The sequence below is a fragment of the Echiichthys vipera genome (assembly GCF_963691815.1).
Source record: "Echiichthys vipera genome assembly, chromosome: 13".
Classification (NCBI taxonomy): Eukaryota; Metazoa; Chordata; class Actinopteri; order Perciformes; family Trachinidae; genus Echiichthys; species Echiichthys vipera.
The window spans coordinates 18,286,927-18,308,380 of record NC_139838.1 but is presented as its reverse complement, the minus strand read 5'-3'; the positions used below and the strand labels follow the sequence as shown (position 1 = coordinate 18,308,380).

Sequence of the window (21,454 nt, the reverse complement as noted above, 5' to 3'; positions counted from 1 at the left end):
TCTCCTGACATGTTTTCTGTGTCAGTGCTTGAAGTTGCAGACAAAAAAAAGATGTCCCTCTCAAGTTTGTGTTCAAGTATCTTGCAGTACGGTGTACTTATAAATGGGGGGAATGAGGGAAAACACCAAACTGTTACTGTTAAAAAGAACAGTGGTGAACGAGATGGATACCAAAAGAGTAAAATGAACAGATCTGCATCTCTGTTTGTTGAAATCGTTGGCAATAATGAATCCGTCAGAGTTGAAATCTTCCTTTTTTTCTTCATTACAGCATTATTTGTTTTTAAAAAGCTGTGCAGCAGAGGAAAACATTCCCATTGGAATCAACACATTGTTTCTGTAGCATGTTGTTGGCAATAAAAACACTCAGGAAGCTGCATGTTTTCTTCAGCTAGTTTATGAAGATGGCTCAGTTTTGACAGACCAGCATTAATCAACTTCCCCACGCTTCCGCCTCTCCCAAGCTAATCTCATTTAGTCATTCACTGCTGATGTTCTTTCCACTATCAACGATTTATTATGAAGAATCATCTCTGCTGCTCAATCTAATCTTGGAACAACGCCCCATATATAAATAGAAACAAAACTATTTGCTTTGGTCCATTTTTTATTTTGTGTCAAAGTCTGTTTGTTTTTTTTACCCGCATATAAGGTCCAATCTGTCACATATTAGCACATTTTTACATGCAGCCTCTGTGCAAAGACCTACCAAGACTCGTTTTAGTATATGTTTTATTTAATTAATTCAGAGGAACATAATAGTAAGCAATAAGTGTAAATGTTGAAAATATATTATTGGCATTCATTAGCCTTTCCAGACAGATCCTGAACTGGATTTGATGATTTAATGAGAAAAACTGTGATTCTCATTCGAAAATAAATAAAAATAATAATAGCATAATTAAAAATCTAAACAAAAATAAACTAGATGAGCACCAAAATTGGTCGCTGTCACATACTTATTCATTTTGGTTTAGCACTTTTCAAAACACCATATTACAAAGTTCTTTCCTTACTTAAATCAGACAACAAAAAACAAACCCAACAGTAAAATATATGTTCTGCTCCATAAAACAGAAGGTATGAGTTGGAGTAAGGAAGAAAGAAGGAGGGTCAAATACAAGTAAAAATACAATACTAGACAGCACACAGAGAGCACAAACTGTCAAGGCATTTTACAGGTGAGTCAGACAATTGTGACGTGTTTATTTGAATTCATGTTGCTGTAAATTCGATTACAAGTAAGAATGCCAACAAATGTTGCATGTTGCTTTGAGTATGTGTTGAGGATGCATTCAAGAGTAAAGAGACAGTTAAAGTTAATCAACAGGAAAACTGAAATTTAAAAAAAAGAATAACAACGATAAACACTTTTTTCAGACAACCCGATGAGTGAAAAATAAGTCTGAATCAAGAAAAGTCTCGTTGTCAGGAGTCAAAAGCGAAACCAGCGGTTAGAGTTATTGATTTTATTTTTTTTAATCTTTCCAACGTAATCTCTGTTGTTTTTTGGTGTTTCACTAGTGCCATTGCATGTGATTTCCAGTCTGAATATGCAGAGAAATAAATCTGATGGGGTGGAGCATGAATTCAGGGTGTGTGACATCCACAGTGTTGTTGTTGCCCTCGAGATGATCCCATGCTGTGCAGCAGAGCAGGTGGCTACAAGAAAACTAACCCAACTAACTGTTGCAACCTGAAGATTTACCCCCTGGTAAGATTTCATTTTATCCATTTAGTTTAGAAAATATGTAAATACATTTGACAAACAGCTATAGTGGAGGTAAACAGGTACATTCAGTTAATTTAGTTTAATGTCTGAGAATAGTTATTCCAAAAGAAAACTACCTTTGCAAAGCAGATCGCAGTCTGCTAGATCTCTCTGTAACTTCAAAGTAAAATTTGAATAGTTTAGATTTTGTTGTTTATTATAAAGTTGATCAAAGTTTAAAAATAAATGGAAAGTTTAATTGTTATGGCTCTGAAAGAGAAAAACATGCCCTTGAGCTACTGTGTCTGGCACATTTTGCTACAGAAGTATTGGAGTTAATAGCAGCAGATCTGGTGGAGTTCAAAGGATTTGTGCACATTTTTCATGATGAAAACATCCTGACGTAAATATGTTAGAGTTAAACAATGAATTCATTTGTGTTAAATAGTCATTTTTAACTGATTTTGGAACCAGTAACGTTTACCAATCATTTTTCTTGCCTTTTGCTCATTAATAACAAGTTACGGTTTGAAATAGTACTAAAATGTACTTTAAAAAACTACCTTGTCAAGCTCAAGATCTGTGGAAATTGAATGAAAATATTTGATTTACAATAAACAATTTTCTCTAAAAAAAAATGTATTGAGCAGCAAATGAAATGCACTTGTCTCAATTATGTAATGACCCAGATTTAATCAGATTGTCGATATCCTTAAATTCCAAATCTCTCTCTTTTGTAGTCGCTAATCCCGTAAAGGCATTTTCTTGTATTTAGTGTTGCATCAAAAACTAGTATCTGGTAGATTATGACATAACATGTAAATAATGAAATGTCTAACAAATCAAACATTCATATTTCTATACATTACAGTACATTGTATATTTGCTCAACTCAATTCATCATGTTTGTCAATTAACCTCTATTGATTATAATAGATTATATCAATGGAATTATATATTATGATTAAAAAAAATAGACTCTGGAGGACTCTTGACAGGCGTTTCCACCTCAAAGGGTGAAATTAGTTTAATCACTTCATGTTTTTGTTACGTTTCCTCGCAGAAGTTTGATTCTTTGAGAACCAAATTGGATTATCTAACTCTGTGGGTAACACTTAAGTGTAATTTGTTTATCTGACAAGGCTAATGCACTTATTTACTCATAAACTGCAGCGCCTATTATGTAATAATCATTTCCTCTTTCCTTGCAGGAATAGATGACTGCCAGCTAATAAACAGACACACAGAACTCACATTTTTGGCTCAGTATTGGCAAGAGGAGGATAAACACCTTAAATAACAGCTGGACAACATAAACCCTCAACAGGATTCCCGTCAGGATACCAAAATGTCAAACATTGATTTCAAGAGACTTGAGCTCTTCAGCAGTATCCTGAATAGTTGCAATGTAGGCCAATCCTGTAACAACTCCTATTTGATTTTCCACAACACAAGCCTCAATAATGGGCTGGAGATTATTGATGATGATGGGTCCCCCTGGCTCAGAATAGTCATCTCTGTGGTGTACTTTGTTGTGGCTACAGCAGGAGTGTTGGGAAACCTCTTAGTGATGTTCCTGCTGTATTCCACTCACACCATCATCACAGGCACGATCAACTTCTTTGTGTTCAACTTAGCTTTGTCTCACCTGCTGTTCTCCTTGGTCTTGCCGTTTTGGGCCATAGACATTGCGATGGACTACAGCTGGCCCTTTGGCTTGGCCACATGCAAGGCTGTGTCTTTACTTACGGGGCTCAATGTCTTTTCTAGCTGTTTTTTCTTGACAGCCATGAGTGTGACCCGTTACTGCTACGTGGCGAATGCTCTCAAACCCAGAGCCCCCCTATGCAGTAGATCTTGCACTTATCCGGTGGCCACAGCTTTTATCTGGGCTGGGGCACTCGTAGCAGCAATGCCCCGAGCTGTGTTTGCAGACCTGAGTTATGTAGGCAGTGGCAACGACACAGCATGCCTGCTCCGTTTCCCAGATGGTACAGCCTGGCTTGGAATAAACCAGCTCCTGCGAGTGGTGATGGGATTTCTGCTGCCCTATGCCATTATCATCCTATCCTACCTGCTCCTGCTGCGCTTCCTCTGTCGGCATAATCTGAAGGGCAACAACTCTCGGCGTAAGGCTGATATTTCAAAGTCCGTGGCAGTGGTGGTGCTTTCATTCTGCGCCTGCTGGTTCCCGTACAATATCCTCTCACTTTGGAGTGTCCTGATCCAACTGGACATCGTTGATATCAGTCCCTCGTTCTATTTGGCTCAAACATACTTTTTCCCTCTGGCCAACTGCTTGGCTTTCACTAGCAGCTGCTTCAACCCTGTTATCTACTGCCTGGTGCGAAAAGAATACCGTGTGGCTCTCCATAACATTCTCTTCAAACTGAGCATGGCTATCATGTCCAAGATGCCCTATGGCATTAATTCTGATGAGGAGTCAGGACAAAATGGGCAGCTGGCCATTCCCCTCAATAACTTGTACAGCGAGACAATCGAAACTGACACAAGATATGCACCTCTGTCAACACTGCCAACTGTGGTGTCCACCCTGTAAAGCCACAACACGATAATCGTATTATTTACACCTATGGTTTTAAGTAAGAAAGATGTTGTAGCGATTTTAAGAGTTTTAATTGTGTAATATACTAAAGTATGTATATTTCAGATCTATGTTGAATAGGCTGCATCTTAAACAAACCTAAGCTCTTGTGGGTCTTGTGTTTGACAGTTTGAGCTGTCTGAATGGTTGCATGACTTGAAGCTTGTTCAGTGAAGGCATAATAAGACTTTCAACTTAGGAGAATGAATACACTAATTCACTTGAAATGTGTCAATATGTCCCTTCTGTTCCTTTTATTCTACATAATCCTGTTGTTACATTGTTGAAGAAATTAATGTTCAAATTACTACAATTAATATCGCACTTTATGTCTGGATTCTGGTTTTCTTGTGTGGTGTAAAGACCTTTTTTGTCATTTGCTTGAAATAAATTAATAAATGAAAAAGTAACTAATCTGCACTTTTTACTGCTTTTTTTATTTATTTATTTTTGCTTGTCCAGACTCAGAACAAGTTTGCTTCCTTTGATTTCTTTGACACCTAAATTGTTGGCAACAGCTGTAAATATATTTGGGCATGCTATTTAAATGTTATCATATATTAGGTTATCAGATTTTACGTGGAAATTCTTAAAGCTTTCAATAGTACGTTGATAAAGTTTCTAGTTAGGGCCAAATAACACTATCTAAAAAGGGTTGTTAGATAAGACATATCTGGGGGAAAATAATAAGAAATGTAATAATTTTCCACATGAAATCTGAATGGTGTCACTCAAAACAGTCCGAAATATATAATTGCTTTATATAATTTACATAGTAAATAAACTGAAAAATACTGTATGGCCAATTTGGAAAATTCTCATCTGCTGCTTATTCTGCCTTCTGTGATATCAGTACACCACAAGATGGCAGAGTTGTTCAGTTTTGGAAAGTTTGGGGTTCAGTTCATTATAAAGTATAAAGTATTACATGATCTAATTGATTAACAAGTTCTCTGAACCTACAGTCAGCAGGTGGAGCCTCCTGCTGGCAGCTCTCCAGCATCCGGACGATCCCAAACACTGTCTTCCTGGTTATATTGGTGTCCAAAAAATAAGCCCCCCAAAAAGCAGAAAGTATGTCGAAAAATGTCAAAAAAAAGTTTGAAAGTAATATGTCCGAAAAATGCTTAAATCAGTCATAGGATAGTGTGTCAGAAGCAGACATTGCATCATTTGTTGAAAAATGTCATTAAAAGTCACAATATAGCGTGTCCAAAAAAAAGTCATAGTATGTCGTAAAAAGTTAAAATTTATCATGTCCAAAAAATGCTTAAATCAGTCATAATAAGCCTTACTAAAGTTGTCATGGCATAATTTGTTGAGAAAAGTAAAGTAAAGTCATAGAATAGCATGTCCAAAAATGCTTCCGTCAGGCATAGGATAGTGTGTGTATGCCGGTTATGATATAATTTGTAAAAACAGCAAATAAAATGTCTGTCAAAAAAAGTTTAAAAGTAATCTGTCCAAAAAATGCTTAAAGCAGTTGTAGGGTAGCGTTTCCAAACCACCTACAGCATAGTTAGTGAAGTCACAGAAAAGTATGTTGAAAAAAGTAAAATTTTTATGAAATAGTAAGTGATATAGGTAATTAATTTTTCACTTAAAGGTCCTAGTATAGTTTGCTATGACATATAAAAGTGACGGTATATTACTACTATATTATATTGTAGTAGAACATAGTTTCTCAAAGTGTGGTCTTCAGTCCAATGGTGGTCTTCATAAACATTTTGTACAGCCTCTGAACATGACATGAGTCACATACATTATAATATGTTAATCAAACACAGTCCATTTAAATACTATTACTTTCAACAGCTTACATTTTTTACCTTACTCTGTTGTGTAAACATGTAACCCCCTAACAGTCATGTGGAGCTCACTTTGGTTCTTAAAATGAAAGATCTTCAATTAGGGATTTATTAGTTTATTCAAATCACTCAGAAAAATCACCTGAAAAATGAATACATTCCCTTTGTTCAAACAAAACAAATCATATCAATCAAGTATACTTACACTAATAATAATTACAAGCGCAATCATACCTACCATAACTACCATTATAAATAAAACTACCAACATTAAACATCCACCACACAACATCGGGGAACTGGAGGGTATGGCTTATCCATGGGGCATGGCTTATTTCAAAATAAATGTCAAGTAAATTAAGGTATTACATCCAGTAGGCCCAATTCCAGTCAGAAATCCCACCAATTATATATTTGTGACACAGTAGATCAATTGTGCAGAATAGTAGCTGCCAAGAAAAATACTTTCTTTCATTTCATAATGATATACATCCATTTTAGAAACATAAATATGTTGATAGATGTTAAATACCCTTTTAAAATATACAAGATATCATATTTCATTTATTAGGTCCTGCTTTAGCTGCAGCAAAGTGGCAGTTATTCTCCCCTGGGTCAACGATTCATACATCCTCTTAAATATCTTGTTTCTGTAAACATAAATCACTTCTTTAATAGTAGCAATAATTCAGTAATATTTCTCAAGTTTTATTATGCTGGAGCATTAGTCACATTTTTCATTTGGGTCAAGAAACCAAACTCTTGTTCCCTTTTTATGTAACGCATAATATAAGAGATGGTGTAAATTAAACTATTTATATGGATGAGATGTTGGCCAGGAACCAACCAAAATAAAAGCGTAGAGTAGTTTTCTTTGACCAGATCCCTCTTTCCATGCTCTCTTTGAATTGTAAATAGCTTAATGATCATTTCAGAAGAGTATGTGGTAATATTTTTGTGCATTTGGCATTGAAGATATCAAAAGTTCTTCTTTGTGTTCTTTTTAACACCTGAGAGTCGGACTAATACCTGGAACACGATCATCTCATCCTGTAATCCAGAGGACATTTGTATGGATATAATGGTAACGGCACTTAAATACAATAGCTAACAGGACAAACTTTAGAAATGGCCCTGTGATGGGAAAAGTTATACAAAGGAAATCCTGAAATAGCAATGAACAAGCAACCAGGAAAGAAATGATAACTCTTTGTTAGCATTGTCGTATAATAAATGGAGGTTCTCTAGGAATGGGAATAAAATATCCTCTCAGGTTGTGGTATAAATATTTCAGAGGTAGCACACTGTACCACTGCAGCTAACTCAAAGACATTTTCAAGAATACATGGGAACATCATAGATTGTATGTCTTCATAAACATCTGTCAGATCATCGATTGCAGCTTCTCATAAAATGAAAACAGAAGTGTAGTATAGCATTTTTAAAATACTGTATTGCGATGCAGGCCAAATAAATAAAACGCAGTTTCAAAAGATTACTTAAAACTGCAATCCAGTATTGTTGAAAGCACCACTATTTTGGTTACACAAACATAGGCGAGATACTTTAAGAACTTGTCTTACTAGGACAGAAATGTGCTCGGCTGGGAAATTATTCAACTCTCATCCCATGGCCGCAATCTCACCATAGCACTGTAGTTTCTGGATTGCAGCATTAAGAGTAAATAATATAAGGGTGTTTTTTTGTGTGTTTTTTACCACAAGTTCAACATGCCTGAAGGCCTACCCTTGATTTGAATACATTTTACATATAAGAATAGATATACATTAAGCTATTTTATACATTTCTGGTAACATAAACATATAACTTTGTATCATTTGATATTTATCTTGAAAGAAAATGTCTTTTTAAAGGCAAGAGGTTAAGATAAATTATATCAGCCATGATTTTTTAATTCTAACATACAGAGTTAACCAACACACTGCTTATTAATTCATCACCTGACTACAAAAAAGGACATTTAATATACAAAGTGTACAAGTTGTTTTGTATTGGCATTGTTATTTTGGACCCTGTGGCACAGACTGTAAGGCAGTCAAATCCTATGCACATATACTACATTTCCCTGCTTGGAATCTCTTTATTGTTCTGTTGTTTTCACTGTCTCTCCTCTTTCGTTCTCTGGTCATTTCTCGCAGTACTGTCATGTTGTATAATGCAAAAGGCTGAATGCCACCCTCTTCTGGAAAAAAAGAAGAGTCAGCAGGTTGGATAAAAAAAAACGATGCCTTCCAATAAGGAAGCCATGTCAAAGTTTTGCTTTTTGTACATTAGAATAATATCCGACAACAAATCGACTTACTCGTCCTCGCATTTAAAAAGCACATGCAGAACTGTTGCACACCTATGCTTCAGAAACATTAAACACAATAGATGAGTAATTCACTACTTGCTATAATATGATTTGTTTCCAGTTGCACATAATGTTTATAATCATAGTTATTCAAAGGTTTATTCATACAGCACCTTTCAAACCAATGTTACAAAGTGCTGTACAACATAACATAAAATGGCTTAAATGATAAATAATGAAAATGGCAGACATGAAGGCCATGACTTTTACTTTTGAGGCTTGGTTTGTAGAGGCTTTCTCTCAGATGTAACTAGAAACTTTCATTAGAAACTGCTGTTGCTACTCAAGAAACTGCAGCTGTCACTATCATCTTTCAAATATTTATGACAATTTAACCTTTTTTACAGGCAAGGTTAAATAGATATAATATTGTTTGTCTTCATTAAGGGAAGGGGGCACTCCAGTAATTTAGTATTATACCTCTATTACATTACAGGCCTTGTGATGGTTTGTTCACACCAAACGTGAAGCAAACTTTTCATGCTGCTTGGTTTCACACAAAGTAGTATGAAATATTTCAACATGAGCAGGGAATTTATGTGAGGCTGTCACAAAAGCCTATCAGCATTGAGACTGAAGATTGATGAGGTTGTTTGCTTGTCGTTTGGTGGACAGACCTGAATAAACATGAATTCCGTCTTTTTACAAATCTGCATCATGTAGGTATTTTGGCATCACGTAACTGGGACTTCCACAGCAATTGTGATTGCCGTTGTTTATGAAAAAAAAGAAACGTTGACGGTATCTACCCCGGCACGTCTCGCAGGAGTAGAGTGAATAAAAACAAACTATCCCAAGGTGATCCCAAAGTCAAACTGGCTATAGTAATGAAAGGCGAAAGTTCACTTCGCATTTGGTGTGAACACAGCAAAAGAGATAGATTATTAAAAAAAACTGTCAACTATCAATTTACGCCTGGGATTAACATAGGATCTGTATCTGGATAAGAAAAACACATTTAAATGCAAGGTTCAAATACATGTGACTGGAATTTGATCAGATTCACCAGACCACAGCTCTGGGGATGGGATTCTAACCTGGTGTAAATTACATCAGTTCTTAAGAAAAAAATAAATACTGAAACCACAAATAGAAGTCTAGCAAGTCTTCCCATGCAAAAATGGATTTTGAAAGGCTTTCCTACAACCTGTAGTAACCTTAACCAGCCCTGGTCTAGGCATAACCTTAACCACCTCTACCATCTAGACACAACCATGGCATTGCTTGGTATACGAGGTGTAAATGCAAAGGGTGCAGATTGGATGCCATTATCCAGAAACTGATCAGATGATAATACCAGGTATAAATGGTGCCTATGCTGAACCCTACATTTCCCAGAATGCAACCAAAAGCATATTTTCAACCCTGCCGACACCACCGATTGGTAAATTTGGAGTCTCCCAAGTCCAAGCTCAGATATATTATTGTCTCTCCAGAGCCACAGAAGACATTTTAAAACTGTTTTCATAGGCGGTACCGTCTAAAATCTGTTGAATGCCCCTTTAAAGTGAATATTTTCTTACATTTTAAGTCGATTTCTCTTTCATGTCAGGTCTTATATGAAGCACTTTGTATCACTGTTTTGAAATGTCATATATATTTTTCATTATGATTAATATTATTATTACAAAGTGAACAAAACACATTATGATGTCAGATTATTTATGTAAAGTATATCCATTTTTAAAAAAGTTTGGTAGCTTTAGGAAATACTTCTTCTATACACTGAAAGTCAAGAGACTGTTCTGGCATTACACTGTGTGCCGAAGGAAAATGTAACCAAAGAGAAGGTTTAGATTGTATTTAAAGCAGTTAGTTGATTGTAAGATTCGTTTGGCATCTATTCAGATGGGATGGCTTTACTATAAAGGATGCAAAGGGGTACAAAAATCATGACAATAAACCACCATTTTGTAAGTAAGAATACCTTTGCAGGGAGAATAGGTTACTAAATGATTGAATCAATACCAAATGGTAATATAGGTCTTTGCTTGGGCCCTACATCAGAGGATCATAGATGGCAACGGATTTAACAACATGCTTGTTGCTTGTCACAGGTGTCACCATGAGGAAAGTTGTGCCTGTAAAAGCCTCTTCTATATTTTGTCTGCAGCCACTTCAGTAAGAAGTGTGTATGCTGCTTGTAGTGGGAAAAATAATGAATCCATCTTCCAATGTTTCACACACCTCTTCGGATTAAATAAAGAAACTCATATGGGTCAGTATTGCCATTGTTGTGGCATTGGCTTATATTTCAATCAAAATATGCAGATGATTCACTGCACATATTGGTCCTCGCTCTAAACTGATTGTCAAGTTCTGGTACAGGCAAAGTTTGAACATGTGCAAAGTTTTTTTTTTTAAATGTTGTGAGATGAAGTCTCCAGTGGTCCTGCTGGATCCACTGCAGAGCTTCTATTCATGGGTTTTTTCGAGGGTCAGAATCAGTGTCTTCTTACACTCGAGTGACCATCATGAGTTCTGGTCACATTGGAATTGACAGTCAGGATCCTGGGTGGCCATAGCCCTGGTTGATAGACTGAATGGAAAGAAAACAGACGACAATTACAATTTATCTCCACTTACGGATGCAAGTTTAAAGGAATAGTTAGAAATTCTGAGAAATAGGTTAATTACTTTCTTGCACAGAGTTAGATGAGAAAATGACTCTCCAAAATACTTCTCTCATGTCCGTTACATTAAATTTGTAGCATAGCTTAGCTAAACGACTGGTAATGGGAAACAGCTGGTTACACTCAATCCAAAGACAACAAAATGTGCCTACCAACACCTTTAAGGCAAATCAATTTGTTTAATCCACACAAAAGTGTGGAGATTACATTTTGCCATTTTACATGCCGTTATGTTTGTCAGGAGAAACCAGCGGAGACTTCAGGAAGGAAGTAACTTTTCCTGGCCAAGAAATAGTCATGTAAAACATGTAAAAGTTTCAGCTACGTACTTAATGTACACAGTGGCGAAAAGCAATAGTAAGTGAAACTTATTAAACTTGAGGCAAATATTGTACTCTTTATAAAATAATACTAAATATTAAATAAAATGAGTACATTATTATGGATAAATATAGAACTTTATTGATCCCTTGCTACATTATTTTGAAATGGGGCGTTCTGCAAAATGTGTATTTTTCGTACTTTTACTTGAGTAACTTTTTAATGGAAATCTTTTAATAGTAACATAGTATTTCTTCATTGATGTATTGCTTCTTTTAATTAGTCTTCCTTACTTCAACCACTGAACGTACAGACAAGTATAGTGGTATCTATCTTCACATCTAACTCTCGGCAAGAAAGCATTTTAGACGCATTTCCCAAAATATTGAACTATTCCTTTAAATCTTGATTTTCTCTCTCTAAGATCTGTTCAACAAGACTCTTCCAATCTGAAGGAATAGCATTTCTCAACTCTTACTTGGACTATGAGTCCAATAACTGATACATCACCAAAAAGGACAGCTTGCAAACTAATAATACCTCATCACACACTTGTTTTTCCTCAAGTAGTCTGTTGTGAAAATACAATCTCACAGCGGAGAAACACTTTTCTAGATGGTCTGAGCTTTCAAAAGGCAATTATGTCCATTTGCTCTGACCAAAAGGTGACAGAATAGTTCAACGAAACAAGAGTTTCTCCTGAGTAATTTCAGCGTTAACACGCACACACACACGCACATCCACGCACACAGACACAAACACACACACACAAACAGATAAACACTCACATGGTGCATTCAGACTGAGCCCTGCAGAATTACTGTGACGCAGCCGATGAGTCACACAGTCAAGGTTTTCAAACGATGAATGCGTTCTGTGGTATGATAATAATATTCCGTTTTTAAGTGTTGAAGACTTGCTATTCCTTCACAAAACTAGATTAACCTCTGTTCACCAATTTAAGATCCATCCAGCTCTTGATTTGCATCAGCACTGTGTTTTCGCTCTGCACTCAAGCGTGTGACGTAAAATGGTGAAATGTTCTTTCACATGTGACATAAACGTGCTTTTGAATGATGGGAATAGGTGAAGAGTATGACAGCTGCAAAACTTTTCACCCTGCACTGACTTTAGCAAATGCCCTGAATGTGATGTAAGAATGATGCAAGCTGTTTTAGGACATGACTGCTTTAGCGAATAGGGATGATAAAAGATGAAGACACAGGCACAAACCTGGTCTGTGAGGATTCGAGGCTTAATATCAGGGATGGCACCCCCTCTCAGCTCATCTTCCACAGCCATGAGTCTGACAACAGGGAAATAGAAACAAACATACCGGTTGACAAAAATAGAGCTACGAAGCCGGTGTTCTTCAAATTTACTGTAGGATTATGTGGCCATATGATGATATTAAGGTCTTGACATGTTTCTGGGTGCGTATAGCTATCCTCAGAGCCTCCTGAAACTGAATCTGAACCGCCTTTAGAGCAATTCAGGCAGTTCAAATTCAGCTGTTCAGAAACACAGCTTGTGAAATGAGTGTGTGCAGGATAGTTCGGTGTGCAACCATCTGCAGTGTCTGTATTCAGAGTTTAATTTAAAAAGTACTTTGTGGAGCAATTCAAATAAAATGATCGCATTGCCAATGCCAATGTGTGAACGGATTGTAATGTAACTTGTAAAATGGAGACTTTCCCCGGCTTTGTTGGTTGCCTGTAACAATATAACTATATAATAGCCTATGAACTCTTTTCTAAGTAAAAGAACAGGAACAGTTTAGCTGGGAAAATCCAAATGCTCGCTCCTGAGTACCTCGCCTCTCTTCAGCTCCCCTACAGCACCAACAGAGTCCAACATTAGCTTAGAAATTGAGTATGCTAACATTAACAAACGACCGGCACCCATCACAACCCACGTAAGCAACATCAACATCGGCAGGCCAATCAACTCAATTATTGCTCGCACCTACAGAGTTGCAGCACATGCGTGGGCAACAGGATGCTGACTGCATTTCACTTAACAGCCAACAGGTTCATTTATAACTAGGATTTTCTGAAAATTACACCTAGTACCTTTAAGGAGGCTTACTACAAGATGAGATGAGATGTGAACTTTGTATACTCAAGTTATACAAAACTTTCTGAAATAATTTGAATGTGGTGCACAAAGAATTTCATTGGGTAAGATTCCCAATTTGTTCCCATGTAACATTTCTGTCACGTAGCAACAGTCAGAAGGTTTTTTTCTTCTGTCCTTTTAATCAAGTGACTGAAATCAAATAAAACCATCCCAGTGAAATATTTCATATAAACGTATGAGATTAGTTGCTGTGATTTTCTGTATAAGTTGTGATATTTAAATGGTCTACCTTTAAAGGAATAGTTCCACATTTGGAAAAAACGCTTATTTGCTTTCCCTCTCAGAGTTGGATTGAGAAGATCGGTACCACTCTCATGCCCGTGGAGGCACCCTGCGGAGTTTTTGACCACTGCTGGTGCTGTGGGACAATGTGTTGTGTGTTGAGTGAATCCCTTGTTTGTCTCCATCTCGTATGTGACAGGTTTAATTAATGTGCTTTCCATCTAGGTCCGTTACATGAATATTAGAAGATGGTTGCATTAAGATGACATTTTTAAAAGAGTGCTAGTCGAACCTCAGACTGTGGAAAACAATGTAGAAAAATATGGCATTATGCGTGTTGCACGTATTAATTTGAGTAATCACTTTCTCATCATCGCTCTTTAGTCTGCCACCATTTTTGATCTCATCTGGAGTAGATGCTTAAGCTTTTTTTGATACACCAACTTCTCCACCTCAAGTGGAAAAACATTTTTTTTCTATACATATATTTATATTATTCATTTATATTTTCTGCATTTCCACTCAGGTATTTTATGCACTATGCATAAAAACTTGTGGAAATAAACATCACATGACGATGACATAAATGTGGGAATGCATGGACAGATACAAATTGTCATGTCAATATAAATTGATTTTTTTTTCAAACAAATACTCCACAGGGTACTTTTAAATCAAGTCAATTATCAATTATTAATACTTGATTTATACTGAAATACTGTTATTTTTTATTGTTCAGCATTTGATAGGACATCCGCTGCGGCTATACCACTGCTGTACTAGCTAAACCCCACAGAGGATCTGATCTGTGGAAAATCCTTGGCAACAAAGTAATGGCTAAGAAACCCACTACAGTAACTGAACTGTGGAAGAGATTGAAGAAGAACGGACCAAGATCAAACCAGAGCAGTGTGAGAAACTAGTGATGTCCTGTGGGCGTAGATGTGCTTAAGTCATTCAAAGCAAGGGCCTCTACACTTTCTATTCATTTTTGAATCCAAAAATGATTCAAAATCCCTAAAAAACATTGTTTAAATCTTCTGACACAGTGGTTACTGTTCTCTAATTTTGCTCACTGTTTTTTTCACAGAATAATGTTTTTTGTTGAAGTGCCTTGGTTATTTAAAAAAAACATGCTAGTACAGTAGTGGTATAGCCACAGTGGATATTTAATCAAATTATGAACAATAAAAAATAACAATACTTCAGAATGAATAAATAAATAATAATTTCAGAAAAAGTATTAATAGTTTGTTCTCTAATTTGATATCCAGTGTGTATGTATGTATATATATATATATATATATATATATACATACATTTAGATACAGCCAGGCTAGCTGTTTGCCACTGCTTCCAGTCCTAATGCTGAGCTAAACTAATTGCCTCCAGGCTCCAGCACAGATATGAGAGTGGTATCTTCTCATTTATCTCTTGAATAAGCGTATTGCCCGAAAATGTTTTACCATTTCTTTAAAAATGTTTGCATATGACATGATGCAAGTTGCATCTGTGTGGAAAACTTAAACTTAATCCTATTTTGTGAAGGTCTTAAAGTTTAGGAAAGATTGCTGTTTGATACTTCTTCCTTTTTTAAGCCCAGATGTGTTCATCTGACTGCTTATAACGCTAATATTTTAAGTAAAACTGGTCACCACTTTTAACCAACTTTACTTAGCGCAAATTTCCCCTATATTGTAGCGCTCAAACATTTGCTTTTACAGCTGCACTTTAAGCATTTTACTTCAATAAAAATCTTGTTTTCTGGTTCTTTTTTATTAACCTGGTGTGTGTGTGTGTGTGTATGTGTGTGTGTGTGTGTGTGTGTGTGTGTGTGTGTGTGTGTGTGTGTGTGTGTGTGTGTGTGTGTGTGTGTGTGTGTGTGTGTGTGTGTGTGTGTGTGTGTGTGTGTGTGTGTGTGTGTGTGTGTGTGTGTGTGTGTGTGTGTGTGTGTGTGTGTGTGTGTGTGTGTGTGTGTGTCAAATGTGTTGCAATAGAGAAAGCAGTTTGCAGTTACTGGCACAGGCTCATTTCTGCCTGAACACTAATCACCTGTTGATGATGCCTTTGATTTGACAGTCCTTCTCCACTTGCTGCTGCTTTAGACGCCGCTCACTGTCGTCCAGGCGGTTCTGATACTGCATTAGGATCTTGCTTGTCTGCTGTTCCTGCGACACAAGTCTCTGCTCGTATTCTTCAAGTTTGCGATGAGACATCTTCAGACGCTCCTTCAAGGAATGTATCTCATCTTCGTACTCTTTTACCTAAAATTAAAAAAAAGTCACTTCATCTATGTCGTCACTAGTACGCACAAATGATCCTGAATGAGGAGAGATTTGATCGATATATACACTGCTCTCCTTATGCTAAAGTGAAAACGACAAGACAAAGCTGCAGTGTGGTTGGCTTGAATGTGTGCAATCACAAATTTCAGTGCTATGCGATAAGCACCGCATAGGCATGTGTTTAATCGAGGCAAGAGTTTAGGAGTTATTTATCACAGAATAATAGCCCCCATCGTGCAACTCATGTATCATTCTGTTATAGCTCTGATATAGAGCTGCAGTATGGCAGAACACGTTGAAACAGTGTCACTTCAATGCAGGTTATGTACATGTAGAAAGACGGCTATACTTTGGCCATGAAAGAGCTTCTTTACTTTCATATTTTATAACCGAATGTTTAGTATTCATAGGAAACAAGTAGGAAAAAAAGTGCTGACCCTCTCTAGTCGTGACTCATCCATGCTCTTGGAGTACTCTTTCAGCTGACCCTCACGGTCCGGCCGCAGGCTCTCAATGTCAGCAGAGAGATGTGGCATGTTGGACACCCAGGCGACTGTCCGCTCATTGAGGGCCGGGGTGTTCAAGGTCGATTGAGAACCCTGAAACAACAACACATGAGTCATACTTTAAATTCATGTCTTCATATTAAAAATGCCTTGAAAACATGTTAAAATAACGGCATACTGTTTAAAGTGAGACACTAAAGAACTGTCAAGCTTGAAATAAAGAGACTGTAGTAAGATTGACCTGTTTATTGCCTGGTTTGAGCAGATGCTGCTGTGGCGGCTGCAGTTGTGTCTGTTGAGACTTCTTGGTGCTTTTTGTGGGCGTGTCTGTTGACTCCTCTGCAGCTGTCGACGGGCCTTGGTTCTCTTTGGCGGAGCTCGTCTGGTACGGGAGGCCAGGAGCTGGACTGTCTGTCACTGGCAGCTGTGGTTCCTGTTGTTGTTGTTGTTGTTGTTGTTGCTGCTGCTGCTGAAGTTGCTGCTGCTGAAGTTGCTGCTGCTGAAGTTGCTGCTGCTGAAGTTGCTGCTGAAGTTGCTGCTGAAGCTGCTGTTGAAGCTGCTGCTGCTGAAGCTGCTGAAGCTGCTGTTGTGGTGCCTGCTGAGAATGGCGTGTTTTCGGCTGACTGCCGAAGTTTGAGTCAGAAGAGTCGAGGAGGAGGTTCCTGCTCTGTGGGCGAACTTTTGGAGGTGTGGCGGTGGCTGGAATGTTAATGGACCGCTGTGACTTGAGGTGTTGTGACTGAGCCATGGATGACTGGCGGACAGGGTGAACTGTAGTAGGTGGTGTGGCCAAAGAGGCGGGGGTGCCCGTCCCAGTGGCTGTCTGAGAAACGACTCCCATCATGTGCTGCTGCTGAAGAGACTCCTGAGAGAAGAGGATAAAGCAACACAAAAAAGAAATTGTCAACAAAAATTAATATTCATCTTTGAAGCCCCCCAGTGGTAAAATCAAATAAAACACAAAGCCAAACAGCAGGATATATGGCTACAACACCTCCCCCCAGCTGATCTGAATGAAAGAAGCACATTCACTGCACCGATAACTAACCAGACTGGCTCGTTTCTAAAAACAAAAACGTCATCTGAATAATCTTAATCATCTGGACAGAAAAAACAATTAAAGTTCTTTTCAAAAGCCATAAAAACGGCTGAAAAAAAAAGGTTCATAAAAGAATAAAAATGACAGTGTAGTGAGAGTGCAGTGCAAGAGAAGAAGGGAATAGTCCCAAATGTAATTAAATAAAAGGCAGTGGCAAACAGAAATGTTTTGAGCCTTGATTTATAATAATTTCGAGGTGGAGCAGACATTAGATTTTTCCAATTGATGCTGCGCTAAAAAAACTGAATGCTGATGTTTTTTCTGTTTTGACTCTGGTGGGAAAAAGCAGGCCTGTCCCTGTTAAACTGAGAGGCCTGGATGGTCAGAAATGTAATTGTTTATCTATTTAACTTTTAGTGCTTTATGATGGATAGATAGATAGATGGATAGATGGATAGATGGACAGATAGATAGATAGAACGATAGATAAATGGATAGATAGATAGATAGATAGATAGATAGATAGATAGATAGATAGATAGATAGATAGATAGATAGATAGATAGATAGATAGATAGATAGAGAGATAGAGAGATAGATAGATAGATAGATAGATAGATAGATAGATAGATAGATAGATAGATAGATAGATAGATAGATAAAGCCTTGTTCTGATACACCATGTTTGTTCCATTAAGGCCCACGCAGCAGGACAGGAATAGCTCAAGAATACATGACTGTATCATTAAACACTATAATTATACACAGACATGCTGTAGTAAACTTATCAGTGTGATGCAGATCAGAAGTCCCTGAGTACATCATCAAGTCGCAGCCAAAAAGGTCTATTCATTAAAAGCGGGTCCAAACAATACAAGAATCCAACTGAACTCCGTCAAACAAGTGACAGTTTAATTATTGTTTAAAATGTGGGTTCCTGTGTGTTTTAAAACAAGGTTGACACTATTGGTACATATTATAATTGCATATGTACAAAGTTAGCTTATCAGCTTTTACTGGAAATGCTTAAACGCTATAAATAAGCTATAAAAAAATAAAAATGATGAACTCCTGTTTCTATGTATAATATAACTATATTTGTGTAGTATCAACAGTTATGACACTCTGTTCTGCCCTGTTGACTTACAACTAGTTTTCAGCCCTGTTGAAAAAGGGACACACAGTATAATTGATGTCAAGCGCCCGACTGAGTTCAGCAGATCAGACTAGTGGATGATCCGGCTTCAGTGCTAGTGCGAAACAAGTGTCCCTCAGTAGTGCCCTTACATCACTGTTACATTTACATATTCCGCTGATCATAAGAGGCCCACCCCTGCTTTGTCTGAATTTGAGCTTTGTGCTGTAATCTAGTCTGAACGCAGTGAAAACAAAAGTCCAAGAAAGATCTAATGAACTGTGAGGATGAATCTGAATTCATGCAGACGTTTTTGTTGCTTAATCCAGGTTTTAAAATTACACAAAGAATAAATGACAAGACTCTAAGTATGTTGGGCAATTTGGCTTGAAATAACAAAACATCCAGGTACTTTTAAGAAAACTGAGAAAATGAATTCTTGGCTGTGGTTGTCCTGATCACAAGGTCTGTAGATCCTGAATTTGAGGGATTGCTAAAATGAAGGAAACAGTAGAAAAATGATATAGGCCGGAAGATCTACTGATATGGAGATTTTTGTTGCCCAATAGAAAAACCTAAGTAAAGGTCAAAAGCTTGAAACTTTATTCTATTCTTATATGAGAGATAATCAGATAAGTGTTACTATTTTTAACCGAACTCTCCACTCAAGATGTTCAGGGTTTGATAATAATAAACATGTAGCTTCAAGTGGCCACACGTTGAGATGTTTCTATTATTTTGCCTACTCTCATTGATATAAATGGGGTGGACTAAATAATAGAAACACATGTCAGTATAATGTACTACAGTTAACCGAGTGTATACTGTGACAAAACAATGGTATCAGCCAGTGTCATGCAACACATGAACATAAAATGTGATCATTTTAAACATTACAGTTACATATAGAGATGAAAGATAGAAAGATAAAGAGACCATTGGTACAGGTACAAGTGAACAACTGAAATTAATATCAGGGAACATTGTGTGTTAAAGGACAAACCAACAAGTGCTCCACCCAGTGGTGCTCTTTAAAACACAATGTCATCATGGATATTCAGTTCAATTCAATATTATTTATAGTGTCACATCATAACAAAGGTTATCTTAAGACACTTTATATATCGAGTAGGTCAAGACCACACTATGACTTATTTATGATTTACAGTGACTAAACAATTCCTCTAGGAGCAGCAACAAGTCGAGATATCTTTAATAATAATAATAGTATTTATATACAGTATTAATCTAGAAATCCTGTGCACACAGTGGCAATGAAAACCTTCCTTTTCACAGGCAGGAATATCAAATAGACCCAGCTCTATGGAGGACGGCGTGACTGGTCTGTCTTGACCATATTCTGCTGCGACTCAGTAAAAATATGGGGACGAATTATTAAACACTCATTAATAGGCAGAGAGATGTTCTGTGGTTACACATTTAAATTTACAATCTATGATTTCAGTCACCTCTTTGCCTGTAAAATTAGTTACATTAGGCATTGGGGCAGTATTACACTGTACTGTCCACTGCTTTAAAACCTCTAAATTATAAAATATTACTGTAGACACCAAACAGTAAAGGTTTTTTTATACTAGGGAGTCACCTGTATAGATAAAATGGTAAACACTGGATTGCACAGATCTTGTTTTCTATGTTGCATATGCATGATTGGCAGATATTTGTGAAAGATAAGGTAACCTTAGCTAACCTTAGGTAACCATAAGTGATGCTAATTAGTATCAACTGTCTTTCTGTCAAATTGAAAGTGTGAAGATAAGTGAGAGATTCCTACCTGCACCTGCAGTGACAGCTGGTGCCAGGCGTAGTCATTGCTCTGATTCTGCCGGGTGAAATCATCACTGTAGCTGTGTGAGTGGACAATGCTGGGCTGCACCAGACTGCTTTGTGACCGCAGGGCGGACAAGTCCTCGCTGCGGGAGAAAGCACTGTTGCCAAAGGCCGGGGCATAGTCGTGGTGGCCATTCTCTGGCTCCGGGGCGAGGAGGAGAGGAGGGGGAGGAGGCTGAGACTGCGACTGAGCCGGGGAGTTCTGGGCGGCCAGATGGAATAGCGGATTCTGGAAAGACAGGGGGAAGTGCATGGCTGCTGCTGCCTGCTGCTGCTGTTGTGAGATGGATTCAGTGGGCCCCCCTATGTGGCCCATCTGGCTCAGCCTCAAACCAGAGCCTGCAGAGCCCGCTGGCATATGCCCGCCCATACGAAGAGGACCGCAGAGGTTGCCGAAGCTGTGACCCAGGCCAGCGATGGAGGCCTGAGAGGAGGTGAGCATGTCTCCCACAGAGTTCAGGTTAGAAATGCTGTTCATACGGGAGTCCTGAAGGTCCATCATGGACACACTTTTATTCACACTATGGACCTGAGAGAAACAATGAAAACATTAATTGACAAAGAAAATACACATACTGTACAATTCACTTTATTTCTAAATGTACAGTAAATGTGTGCTTTTTTTGTTTTAAATTCAAACACATTTAAGTGTCATTGATGACTTTAGACAGGTAAATGCATTGATATAGTCATGCTAGACCAGTGTTTTTAAAACATTTTATTCCTTTTAGGTTATTTTCCATGTTCTTTTAAAAAAACATAAATGTATTGCCTTTTTTCATTTTATATCTCAAAATAACCCTGCCTTTCTATCTTGGGTTTATA

General features: G+C 37.5%; 2 protein-coding genes across 2 annotated transcripts in view; one reads left to right on the top strand and one right to left on the bottom strand.

The window, feature by feature from the left end:
• Positions 1-3,059: 3,059 nt before the first annotated feature.
• Positions 3,060-4,271, top strand: LOC310956119 (relaxin-3 receptor 1-like; the record flags this gene model as incomplete). Its single annotated transcript, XM_083926251.1, has 1 exon — positions 3,060-4,271. The coding sequence occupies one exon, from the start codon at positions 3,060-3,062 to the stop codon at positions 4,269-4,271; it is 1,212 nt and encodes a 403-aa protein (XP_083782377.1).
• A 6,730-nt stretch (positions 4,272-11,001) lies between these two features.
• The window catches only part of LOC310955314 (ras/Rap GTPase-activating protein SynGAP-like), a gene marked incomplete at both ends in the record, with an annotated part of 32,506 nt that continues 22,053 nt past the window's right edge, over positions 11,002-21,454 (bottom strand). The window contains 6 exons of the mRNA XM_083925127.1: positions 11,002-11,037; positions 12,686-12,758; positions 15,866-16,077; positions 16,536-16,697; positions 16,846-17,469; positions 20,574-21,158. Of these exons, the coding sequence (XP_083781253.1) occupies positions 11,002-11,037; positions 12,686-12,758; positions 15,866-16,077; positions 16,536-16,697; positions 16,846-17,469; positions 20,574-21,158 (1,692 nt within the window). The remainder of the gene's footprint in view (positions 11,038-12,685; positions 12,759-15,865; positions 16,078-16,535; positions 16,698-16,845; positions 17,470-20,573; positions 21,159-21,454) is intronic.